The 13320-nt window shown below is 35.8% G+C and overlaps 1 protein-coding gene across 1 annotated transcript in view; it reads left to right on the top strand.

Annotated features, from left to right (window-relative positions):
- Positions 1 to 13320, top strand: part of LOC113065409 (probable phospholipid-transporting ATPase IIA) — a 55646-nt gene that overhangs the window by 35332 nt on the left and 6994 nt on the right. The window contains exons 21-27 of the mRNA XM_026236625.1: positions 412 to 556; positions 3029 to 3093; positions 4900 to 5055; positions 7988 to 8052; positions 8720 to 8828; positions 8920 to 8977; positions 10088 to 10291. Of these exons, the coding sequence (XP_026092410.1) occupies positions 412 to 556; positions 3029 to 3093; positions 4900 to 5055; positions 7988 to 8052; positions 8720 to 8828; positions 8920 to 8977; positions 10088 to 10291 (802 nt within the window). The remainder of the gene's footprint in view (positions 1 to 411; positions 557 to 3028; positions 3094 to 4899; positions 5056 to 7987; positions 8053 to 8719; positions 8829 to 8919; positions 8978 to 10087; positions 10292 to 13320) is intronic.

The raw sequence follows: 13320 nt of genomic DNA, 5'->3' as shown, positions 1-13320 counted from the left end.
TTAGATAAAATATGATTGTTATAATCAGGTTAAGATTTGATTCGTGTCAATTCGTCAAATGTGACGTGTGTGAAATGGCCTGCATGTGTGTGTCTATATATATATATATATATATATATATATATATATATATATATATATATATATATATATATATATATACACACACACACACACAGACACACACACACACACAAGCACCCGCACACACACATACATACACACACACATACATACACACACATACACACACACATACATATATACATTATTTTTTTTTACATGTCTTATGATGTTTGCCTTTTCAGTAAATGACCAGTTTGAGCAATAGTATGTTTTAAGGTTTTATTTATGGAGGTTTTCTCCTTCAGTATCTGTCTGTTCTCAGTCCTGTTGTTGCTGATGTTGCAGGTCTGTCTGAAGTTTTATGAGTATGAGTTTATGGAGTTGGCGTGTCAGTCTCCGGCTGTCGTATGCTGCCGCTGCGCTCCCACACAGAAAGCTCAGATCGTCCGTCTGCTGCAGGAACGCACCGGGAAACTCACCTGCGCCGTGGGTGAGCACACAACTTCCTCCCGGCCCTCTGCACTTCCTGTGGCACTAAATGACTTAATGGAAACAACAAGGTTTCACTTTTTAACATTAGTTAACTACATTGGTTAATAATAATTATTCAGCATTTTTCAATAATTTCAATAATAAAATAAATAATTAAAATCATTAAAAAAGAAAACAAAGTTATATCTGTTAATATTATTTAATGGACCTAAGCTAACACAAACTAACAATGAGCAGTTGTATTTTGATTTATGTTTATCATTTATTTTAGTTAGTTAATGTTAGTTAGTTAGTTAGTGAATTAACTAATGTTAACTAATAGGACCTTATTGTGAAATGTTACCCACTTAATAACTGCAGTCTTTTTTGTTGTTATCTTTTATTTTAGTAAGTATTTTTATTTATGAGCATGGATCAACACATTTTATTCACTCATTACTTTAATTTATTATTATTATTATTTATCTGTATTAATAAATATAAAAGGGTTGTATAGATATAGACATTTAAAACTATAATTTAGAATATGAATTGCTTAAAATTCAATTAGTCATTCTTGACAAAAACTAAGCATTAATATCAGCTAATAACACTATGGTTATCAATGTATACATTTTAAATTATCACAGCTTTATTATCATTAACTAAAACCATAAAAAAAACTTATAAAATAAACTATACTAATACTATATATACTATATCTTTTAAAGACTTTGAGAGGGTTATACATGCTTTTCTCACCACTCGTCTGGATTATTGTAATGCTTTATATATAGGAGTTAAACAGGCCTCTCTCTTAAGATTGCAAATGGTTCAGAAAGCTGCCGCTCGACTCCTTACAGGAACTCGTAAACGAGAGCACATTATGCCTGTTATTGCCTCTCTTCATTGGCTACCAGTTTGTTTTAAAATAAAGTTTAAGATAGTATTGTTTGATTTTAAATCTCTTCATGGTCAAGCCCCAGTTTACATAGATGATCTACTGAAGACGCATACTCTGAGGTCATTAAGGTCTGCTGACCAATTATTCTTATCTGTCCCTGAAACACGACTTCAAAATAGGGGAGATGGAGCATTTTCAATCGTGGCCCCTAGGTTGTGGAATGATCTGCCTCTGCGTGTCATCTCCTAGCCTTAACATTTTTAAATCACGACTCAAAACTCACTTATATTCATTGGCTTTTAAACCAGCCTGAGAGTTTATATTCTGCATTTTAATCTTCTAGTTTGTCACTTGTTTAACTTGTGTTTTGTAGTCATGTCGTGTTTATAATTTTAAAATAAATTATGTCAGTGTCCAGCACTTTGGCTAACCTTGTTTGTTTTAAATGTGCTTTACAAATTAAATGGTATTGTATATTGTATTGTATATATTTAACTGAGATATACATATACATATAGTTTTGGTAAAAGTTTTGGTAATTAAAAACGCTTTAATTTTTATTGATTATTTTTTTTTATGTTTTGTAACAAAATTTGTAACAAAAATTGTTGCTTTGGTAACCAGCTAATATGACATAAGTTTAATTATTTGAATATATATATAGAAAATTAAACTTATATCATATTAGCTGGTGGCCAAAGCAACATTTCTCATTTTTGTTACAAAACATAAAAAAATATAAACTAATCAATAAAAAATGAATGCGTACTATATAGACATATTTAAAAAGCAAAATTACCAAAACTTTTACTGAAATTAAAACATAAAAATACATTTTAATTTTAATTAAATTAAAAATATTAGGCAAGGCAAGTTTATTTATATGGCACATTTCGTACACAATGGTAATTCAAAGTGCTTTACATAAAAGTAAATAAAATTAGAATTAAGAATAATAAAAACAAGAATAAAACAAGCAATTTTAAAACTTTTTAAAATTATTAAAAAATTTAATTATTTAAAATGAATTTAAAACAGTTAGAAAATGATTTTACATTTAAAAAGCACAGTGAAAATATAGTGCAATCAGTTCGGACATTGCACAGTGCTCATTCAATAAATGCACAGCTAAAAAGATGCGTTTTAAGTCTAGATTTAAATGTGACTAGTGTTTTAGCACATCTGATCTCTTCTGGAAGCTGATTCCAACTGCGGGCGGCATAGTAACTAAAGGCGGACAGACTCCCCTTGTTTTGTGTGAACCCTTGGTATTTCTAACTGACTTGATCCTAGTGATCTGAGTTCTCTGTTAGGTTTATATTCAGTGAGCATATCTGCAATATATTTCGGTCCTAGGTCATTGAGTGATTTATAGACAAGTAAAAGTACTTTAAAATCAATCCTAAATGTAACTGGAAGCCAGTGTAAGGACCTGAGGACTGGTGTGATTTATCCAAGTCTTTTATTAACTAAAACTTTAATAGTAAATCATTAATACTAATACGACAGTGCCTTTTCATAAGGTCTCGATCTGGGTCACGGCACCAGATTTCTCTGGCTCAAAACTCGCTGTTTCCTCTTTCTCAGGGGATGGAGGAAATGATGTCAGCATGATCCAGGAAGCAGACTGTGGCGTGGGAGTGGAGGGCAAAGTAAGAGCTACCACTTGCAAGAGCAGCAGTCCTGTCAAACACACCGTCGCCTGCTTCCGGAGGCTTCCGTCCATCTGCGCTCGCTGCGTCAAACACACAGATTCCCACATTTCTTACATTACATGACACTGAAAGCTCAGCGATGTTCTCATGTAAAATCACTTCACACACTTACACACCACAACTTCCCACAACTGAGCTAAAATCAACATTCACTCTGGTTATTTCCTGAAACTTATTAATGTTATTTTAAATAATGCAGTTTTGTTTGTTTTTATAATCTTTCTTCAAGCAGTAATAACTTTCTCAGCCTCCGAAACAACTTAAATTGATAATCATTATTTAAATTTGTTATATTTCATTTAAGCAGTAAGGCAGATGAACCGTCCATCTCAATATCAGAAATATGCATGTGTTCAACTAATTATTTATTTAATATTAATGTATTCCACTAATTTATCTGACATTTTTTTATTATTTATTTTATTTTATCTAGATGTTGTTCTGTTTTATATAAATATTTCAGCTAGGGATAGTTTTTCATTAACCTAGCTGTATTTTATTTTATTTTATTTTTAATGTTAATTCTTTAATTATTATAGATAATAGTTCCTAGATATTTTGATTAATCAAGACCAGAACCGTCCATCTTAACAGCAGAAATATTAAAGTGTTTAACTATTTTATCAACAGTTTTTATTATTATTATTATTATTTGTTTACATTTTTATTTTATTTTGTTTTATTTGATCTAATTCTATTTTACATAAATAGTAGGGATATTATTTTTTTTATTTCTACTTTTTATAATTTTTTAATAAAATATTTTATATTACATGTTATTTAACCCTTGACTGTCACCCTGTCCCGAATACGGGACGCCTAAGTTTACTTCACTATATTACAATCAAATCTAATCTTGACAAACTATATATCGTTGGAAAGGTCTAAGACTCCCAAATATGTATTTTACCAATGTTTTTTGTTAAATATTATGTAGGAAAAGTAATAGATCAATTTATGACAAGAGTGCACCCTCAAAAATCTACATTATAACAGGAGTTTTGACCTTTGTTTAAAAAAAAAAGACTTCTTCGTTGCCTTATTCTCTATCACACTTTAGAAATCATCAGAACTTATTTATCAACTGAAAGCTTAAAATCTCAAAATTCATCCTTCAAAACCCATTTTAAAATCAGAGATTACATTACCATGTAAATGGCACATCAATATCATGTTACAAAATGATTTCAGTGATGAATTATAAAAATTTAGGTTTGTATCATGCACATTCAAGTCTATCTTCAAAAACCTGCGTGACAGAGGAATAGAATAGTTTTTCATTTACATAGCTACACTGACCAAAGATTTTCTTCAGTGACTCTACATTGTTTATTTCAGGATGGTCTGATTTCAGGAAACCCACTCTGAGGTTGAAGTCCAGTTTAGTAACACATCTTAGACATCAGACGTTTTATGGGTCTAAATGTACCTAAAATACTACATGGCAGAGCTTGACCCAGTTGTGGTGTGCCAAGCGAGGTTTCCAGTTCATCAAAATGAGACGTTATGGGACGGTTAATTGATATTGAGTCATTCATGACTAACACAGCTTAAGCATTGATTGACTTGACGTGGTTACAGTACGTGGGCCGTTGTTTTTGCTTCACTCACTCACTCCTGAACTTCCCAGTGATCTGAAGGTGCTTAATATAGGCCGGCTTAATCTAGAAAACATTGTTGCTCGTGGTCCAGAAGCTGCGTGTGAGTGCTCTGAGCTGTTTGTGTATTTATCTGTGTGTGCAGGAAGGGAAGCAGGCGTCTCTGGCTGCAGATTTCTCCATCACTCAGTTTAAGCACTTGGGCAGACTCCTCATGGTCCACGGTAGAAACAGCTACAAGCGCTCCGCTGCGCTCAGCCAGTTTGTCATCCACCGGAGTCTCTGCATCAGCACCATGCAGGTAGCGTCTGCTGCAGTGATTATCCACAGCTAGCTCATCAATCACAGCAGCTGCACATAAACACACTGCAGCGATGAGGGCTTCATCTTTAAAAAAAAACAGAACGACATGTTTCAGGCAGAACTGTACTGCATTTACCCTGCAATATATAACACATTCATATTAGTATATTGATGCACTGAATTATACAGGTCCTTCTAAAAAAATTGCATATTGTGATAAAAGTTCAGTTCAGATGATGCTGACCCTCAGAGGAACCCAGATGATGCTAACCTTGAATCAACAAACAGAACTAACAATTATTGCTAAATGTGTGACTGCATCATTTAATAACTATTAATTACTAATATTGATAGTTCATCGTCTAGCTGACTACGTCTTGTATTATAATTATTATTTTTTATTTTTTATAAAATCCTGTCAAACGTGCACAAACTACTAGCTAATACTAAATATTGTAGAAACATAATTTTCTGTAAAGTTGCTTTGTAACGATTTGTATTGTAAAAAGCGCTATACAAATAAACTTGAATTGAATTGAATTATTTTCCATAATGTAATGATAAAAATTAAACTTTCATATATTTTAGATTCATTGCACACCAACTGAAATATTTCAGGTCTTTTATTGTTTTAATACGGATGATTTTGGCATACAGCTCATGAAAACCCAAAATTCCTATCTCAAAAAATTAGCATATCATGAAAAGGTTCTCTAAACGAGCTATTAACCTAATCATCTGAATCAACTAATTAACTCTTAACACCTGCAAAAGATTCCTGAGGCTTTTAAAAACTCCCAGCCTGGTTCATTACTCAAAACCGCAATCATGGGTAAGACTGCCGACCTGACTGCTTTCCAGAAGGCCATCATTGACACCCTCAAGCGAGAGGGTAAGACACAGAAAGAAATTTCTGAACGAATAGGCTGTTCCCAGAGTGCTGTATCAAGGCACCTCAGTGGGAAGTCTGTGGGAAGGAAAAAGTGTGGCAAAAAACGCTGCACAACGAGAAGAGGTGACTGGACCCTGAGGAAGATTGTGGAGAAGGACCGATTCCAGACCTTGGGGGACCTGCGTAAGCAGTGGACTGAGTCTGGAGTAGAAACATCCAGAGCCACCGTGCACAGGCGTGTGCAGGAAATGGGCTACAGAGAAGCAGCACTGGACTGTTGCTCAGTGGTCCAAAGTACTTTTTTCAGATGAAAGCAAATTTTGCATGTCATTCGGAAATCAAGGTGCCAGAGTCTGGAGGAAGACTGGGGAGAAGGAAATGCCAAAATGCCTGAAGTCCAGTGTCAAGTACCCACAGTCAGTGATGGTCTGGGGTGCCATGTCAGCTGCTGGTGTTGGTCCACTGTGTTTTATCAAGGGCAGGGTCAATGCAGCTAGTTATCAGGAGATTTTGGAGCACTTCATGCTTCAATCTGCTGAAAAGCTTTATGGAGATGAAAATTTCGTTTTTCAGCACGACCTGGCACCTGCTCACAGTGCCAAAACCACTGGTAAATGGTTTACTGACCATGGTATTACTGTGCTCAATTGGCCTGCCAACTCTCCTGACCTGAACCCCATAGAGAATCTGTGGGATATTGTGAAGAGAAAGTTGAGAGACGCAAGACCCAACACTCTGGATGAGCTTAAGGCCCCTATTGAAGCATCCTGGGCCTCCATAACACCTCAAGCCACGCCGCATTGAAGTCATTTCTGCAAAAGGATTCCCGACCAAGTATTGAGTGCATAACTGAACATAATTATTTGAAGGTTGACTTTTTTTGTATTAAAAACACTTTTCTTTTATTGGTCGGATGAAATATGCTAATTTTTTGAGATAGGAATTTTGGGTTTTCATGAGCTGTATGCCAAAATCATCCATATTAAAACAATAAAAGACCTGAAATGTTTCAGTTGGTTTGCAATGAATCTAAAATATATGAAAGTTTAATTTTTATCATTACATTATGGAAAATAATTAACTTTATCACAATATGCAAATTTTTTGAGAAAAGATCTGTATATTCATTTGCTGTAGGTGTTTTGATGCTTGTGAAAAAACAAACATTATTACTATTACATCACTAACAAATGATTTTTGCACGCAGTAGCATAGTTTATTGGATGTATTCCACTGTAATACCATGCTATTTTATTTAATTATTTTTAAAATTAAAATTATATGTAATATGCACAATAATAATTTTACCATAAATGCAATATTTATTTATATCATCGTATTTGTAATTTTTTATATGACCCAAAATACCGTAATATTTGTGTACCATGGTAAATAATTCCATGCTTTGTTTTGTTAGACATGATTCTAAGGCAATACTGATTTATTTATCTGTTTATTTGTTTATTTATAATTACATATCATATCCATTTAATTGTAATATATTTTTTATATATTTTCATTTTTGTGTGCAGTGGTAATTATTATTTATTAATGTTTTTCTTGTTTTTGTTTAGTTTATTTTTTTTTATTTTTTTTTATTTTGCAACATATACACTACTGGTAAAAAGTTTAGGGTCAGTTCTTTTTTGTTTTTTGAAAGTAATTAATGCTTTTATTCAGCAAGGATGTGTTAAATTGATTAAAAAAAAGACAGAAAAGATTTCGGTTTTAAATAAACTTTATTCATCAAATAATCCTGAAAAAAAGCTTCACAAATTCCCCAAAAATATTGTAAATGGTAATACTATTTTACAATATTACTGTTTTTTTCTGTATTTTTGGTCAAATAAATGCAGCCAAACACATAAAAAAATCTAACTGATCCCAAATTTTTGTGTGTGTACAAATAAATAAATAAATAAACAACTAAACATATCAAAGTAGCAGAGTTGCCATGTAATGGATGATTGGTTTTACCACTGAGTAGAGCACGGCTTTGGTTGCCTGCTGTCTGATGTTTGTGCTGATGTTTCTACAGGCCGTGTTCTCCTCTGTCTTCTACTTTGCATCTGTTCCACTTTATCAAGGCTTCCTCATTATCGGGTGAGTGTGCAAGAGCTGATGACTCATTTGCACTCGTTAAAATCTCTGGCATTTCAGCCATGTGTTTCAGACAGCTCTGACATTTGAGGATCGCTGAGGGTTTTGTTCCATTGAGAGTCACGGCTGCTGAGCTCGAAGAAGAGCTCCAGAAACATCTGACGGACATCAAAAGACTCTTTGTGATGTCTGAAGCAAACAAGGGGTTAAAGCAGACAGGCTTGGGTCCGGTCTAATTCAGGGAAAATGATGAAACTCTTCATCAAACAACTTCACTCACATGAGTACAGATATCAATCTAGATCTATCACTCTGACTTTCTCCACATATCAAATATATGTGGGTACAAGCCAGCGAAATGTCTAATAATGTATTTTGGTGCATTTGACTTTTATTCACTGTTAAATGTCAGAGCTAAGTGATGTTTTCAATGAATGCCATTTGAAACTTTCTATTCATCAAAGAATCCTGAAAAAATATATATTTATATTTGTACAAGCAGCACAGCTGTTTTCAGGAATTCAGGAATAACATCATTTTAAATTTGTTATTGTAAATTGTAATATTTTACATTATTACTGTTTTTACTGTATTTTTGATATTGCATAAATGCAGCCTATTTTATATATATATATATATATAATTTTTCTTTTTTTTCTGTGCCTCACAGATACTCCACTATCTACACCATGTTCCCAGTTTTCTCTCTGGTTTTGGATAAAGATGTCAAGTCTGAGGTGGCCATGTTATATCCTGAACTTTACAAAGATCTTCTAAAGGTATCTTTGACCCTGTCAGTGTCAAATTAAGAACCGAAGACCATTTAGTTAATGAATCACGATTTTAAATATTAATTAAATTTTTTTTCAGGGACGGCCTCTTTCATTCAAAACCTTCTTATTATGGGTCTTGATCAGTATCTACCAAGGTAAGCAAATTCTCTGGTTATGTTACCCTTTGGTGTGACGCATAAACTCTGCAGCAAGCTTCGCTCAGTGGGCAGTAGTGTGGAAATTGAGAAGAGCGGTTATGTCTAGCGTAACTGTGATTGTAACATCCATTCAGAGGCATTGTGCGAATGTGAATGTTGTTTTATCCAAACAAACCCACGCACGTGTTTTTGCTCGCCCGCGCTGAATAGTTTATTTGTGTCTATGTCTATAATAGCCCAGTAACACAAGGAGCTTTTCCACGACTGCTGTTTGCGGCGCTCTAGCAGCCTCCACCCGCTGTCTTTGTGTGTAAATCCCTCAGCATCGCACCGCTGGTGTTTGCATTAGACTGCGCTGGGTATTTCCTCAATCCTTTGAGAGCTTGCTTTCAGAAGAGACGTCCTATATCCCTCATTACTCATCTGCTTTCACCCAAAAAAATATTCTTTTTGTGTTTTGGCTTCAGTTCTCAGTCTATAGCATGCTTGCATCTGTGCTTTAAATAGAGCTGGAATTTCATGTATGCATCAGTCACGTTTTTCAGTCTCAGTGGTGTTTGTGTTCGAGCTCAAAGGTCACAATAACACTTCAGGACAGGAAGCGTAAAAAAAGAAAAAAAAAAAAAGAAAACTAAATCCATGGAAGTGTTCTTCCTTTTCCTGAGATGGCAGATATAACAATCTCAGGGAATTTCTGCGCTCTCATAAAGTGAATCCTCTGTTTTGAGGCAAATCTTAACCTCTGTTATATATCTGCAGCTAACAATGAATGGACAAAAGTTATTTATTTAACTTGAAAGAACTTGTTAAGTTGTGTAGACAGTTTTTTTTAATGCTCATCTTAATATGTCATCTTAAAAATATTTAGTCCCAGAAGTTCCTCTTTGTGAGAGCTTTTTTTTAATATATAAAATAGTACATTTAAAAAAATAATAATTTTCTTTCTCATAGGCGCCATAGGCCTACATATGATCATTACACTTCATGCACATATGACTGTCTAATATAATAGTTATGGCATGCCAGCACCCTGCTGCAGGTCTCTTGTTCATCTTCAGAGATGCTGGTGGTGATTTCTGTGTGTTGGCTCATCTGACGTCTCTTCAGGTAGCATCATCATGTACGGGGCTCTGCTGCTGTTCGAGTCGGAGTTTGTGCACATCGTGGCGATCTCGTTCACGTCTCTGATCCTGACGGAGCTGCTGATGGTGGCGCTGACCATACAGACGTGGCACTGGCTGATGATCGTAGCCGAACTCCTCAGTCTGGCCTGCTACATCGCATCCCTCGTCTTCTTACACGAGTTCATCGGTCAGTATGCATTACTTTCACACGGCTCCCAAATTACATTTTAAATTTTAAATGTTAGTAATGTTATATTTATAAAGTAAAGATTATATAAATTAATTAATTATTTATTTATAGTTTAAGGCAAGACACTACAGGCACAAGCTTTTTTTCATGCATTGGTTAGTTTTGGGCTATTTGGCTTTTCATAACATGTTTTTTCAGACTAGTGGAAAAAAATGCAAAAACATGCAAAATAGACTTTTGTGTTTATTTAATTGAACTTTATCTATGTGTGTTTTTATATTTTAATTACAAAACGTATCATCATGTTTTTGTTCTTGTCATTTTTAATGGTTTCATCTATGCTTTCTGCTCAAGGCTTTACTACTGTTTACATCCTATTATTGTCATTAAATCCTGTTGCTATTGACCGATTTTGACGTCAGAATTTTGGACATGTGCAGGTAAAGAATGTGGCCATTGGTGTTTACTCCGAGAGAGTTCAATGTGAATCTCTTAAGTCAGCATTCCAGCGCGGCTGTGGCTGTTTCTCTCTCGTACGCTGTGTTTGCAGCCGAGAGCGGCCCAAGGCGCTGCGGAGGGAAATACCACAATCCTGCTCTCATTTCCTGGTGTACTGATGCTACCCTGGCCAAGGTCTCTGTGTTTATCAGAGCGCTTCTCCATTTCAAGAGTTGCACACTTTCTTACAAGGAAAAGCAATCGAGGCTTCCCATATTTCTGTTATTTTAATTTGAAGTCAGCAGTTTTTATAACAGCGCAGCTTCTCTGCTAACAAGCTGCTGCTTGTTTCAACAAGTCTCGCTGTTTTTGTTTGCACATTTAGGTTTTGATGTGATACTCAAACACACAATCATTAATGCATCCCTGAAGAGGCAACCTTGTGGCTTAGTTTTAATATTGATATTCAAAATAATATAATAATATTTGGTTATTTAAATTGATTTAGTTTAATAAAGTTTAATTTGTAGTATTAAGTGTAATATCTATTTTTTTGCACTTTTTATAAAATAATGAATATAAAAATGTTGTTGTTTTTAAAATATAGCAGTATGCAAAATAGTATTACAATTGGTTAGTTTAATTGTTTAACAGTTTTGTTTTTTCTTTTTAGTTTTAGTTTTATTGGTATTGTATAATATAAACTGAGCTACCTAATCAATTTAGACCGCAACAAAATTATTTTGGTTGGCTGTTTTTTTACACTCAAAATATTATACAATACCAGAGTCTGCGCAGTAGAGATTCATTTGGGGCCAGAGTCTGCGCAGTAGAGATTCATTTGGGGCCACAGTCTGCGCAGTAGAGATTCATTTGGAGCCAGAGTCTGCGAAGTAGAGATTAATTTGGAGCAAGAGTCTGTGAAGTAGAGATTCGTTTGGAGTCAGAGTCTGCGAAGTAGAGATTAGTTTGGAGCTAGAGTCTGTGAAGTGGAGATTAGTTTGGAGCTAGAGTCTGTGAAGTAGAGATTAGTTTGGAGCCAGAGTCTGCGAAGTAGAGATTAATTTCGAGCCAGAGTCTGCGAAATAGAGATTCGTTTGGGGCCAGATTCTGCAAAGTAGAGATTCATGTTGGGCCAGAGTCTGCCAAATAGAGATTCATTTGGATGGAGCCAGAGTCTGCGAAGTAGAGATTAATTTGGGGCCAGAGTCTGCGCAGTAGAGATTCGTTTGGAGTCAGAGTCTGCGAAATAGAGATTCATTTGGATGGAGCCAGAGTCTGCAAAGTAGAGTTTCATGTGGGGCCAGAGTCTGCAAAGTAGAGATTCGTTTGGGGCCAGAGTCTGCCAAATAGAGATTCATTTGGATGGAGCCAGAGTCTGCGAAGTAAAGATTAATTTGGGGCCAGAGTCTGCGCAGTAGAGATTCGTTTGGAGTCAGAGTCTGCGAAGTAGAGATTCATTTGGATGGAGCCAGAGTCTGCGAAGTAGAGATTCATTTGGGGCCAGAGTCTGTGAAGTAGAGATTTGTTTGGAGTCAGAGTCTGCGAAGTAGAGATTCATTTGGATGGAGCCAGAGTCTGCGAAGTAGAGATTCGTTTGGAGTCAGAGTCTGCGAAGTAGAGATTCATTTGGATGGAGCCAGAGTCTGCGAAGTAAAGATTAATTTGGGGCCAAAGTCTGCGCAGTATAGATTCGTTTGGAGTCAGAGTCTGTGAAGTAGAGATTCATTTGGATGGAGCCAGAGTCTGCGAAGTAGAGATTCGTTTGGAGTCAGAGTCTGCGAAGTAGAGATTCATTTGGATGGAGCCAGAGTCTGCGAAGTAAAGATTCATTTGGGGCCAAAGTCTGCGAAGTAGAGATTCGTTTGGATGGAGCCAGAGTCTGCAAAGTAGAGATTCATTTGGGGCCAGAGTCTGTGAAGTAGAGATTTGTTTGGAGTCAGAGTCTGCGAAGTAGAGATTCATTTGGATGGAGCCAGAGTCTGCGCAGTAGAGATTCGTTTGGAGTTAGAGTCTGCGAAGTAGAGATTCATTTGGATGGAGCCAGAGTCTGCGAAGTAAAGATTATTTTGGGGCCAAAGTCTGCGCAGTAGAGATTCGTTTGGAGTCAGAGTCTGTGAAGTAGAGATTCATTTGGGGCCAGAGTCTGTGAAGTAGAGATTCATTTGGAGCCAGAGTCTGCGAAGTAGAGATTAATTTGGAGCAAGAGTCTGTGAAGTAGAGATTCGTTTGGAGTCAGAGTCTGCGAAGTAGAGATTAGTTTGGAGCCAGAGTCTGTGAAGTAGAGATTAGTTTGGAGCAAGAGTCTGTGAAGTAGAGATTAGTTTGGAGCCAGAGTCTGCGAAGTAGAGATTCATTTGGATGGAGCCAGAGTCTGCGCAGTAGAGATTCGTTTGGAGTTAGAGTCTGCGAAGTAGAGATTCATTTGGATGGAGCCAGAGTCTGCGAAGTAAAGATTAATTTGGGGCCAAAGTCTGCGCAGTAGAGATTCGTTTGGAGTCAGAGTCTGCGAAGTAGAGATTCATTTGGGGCCAGAGTCTGTGAAGTAGAGATTCATTTGGAGCCAGAGTCTGTGAAGTAGAGATTCA

This window comes from Carassius auratus, chromosome 48 (genome assembly GCF_003368295.1).
Source record: "Carassius auratus strain Wakin chromosome 48, ASM336829v1, whole genome shotgun sequence".
In the NCBI taxonomy this organism is placed as follows: Eukaryota; Metazoa; Chordata; class Actinopteri; order Cypriniformes; family Cyprinidae; genus Carassius; species Carassius auratus.
Note: the sequence above shows the minus strand (reverse complement) of the source record. Positions and strands in the feature narration are given on the sequence as shown.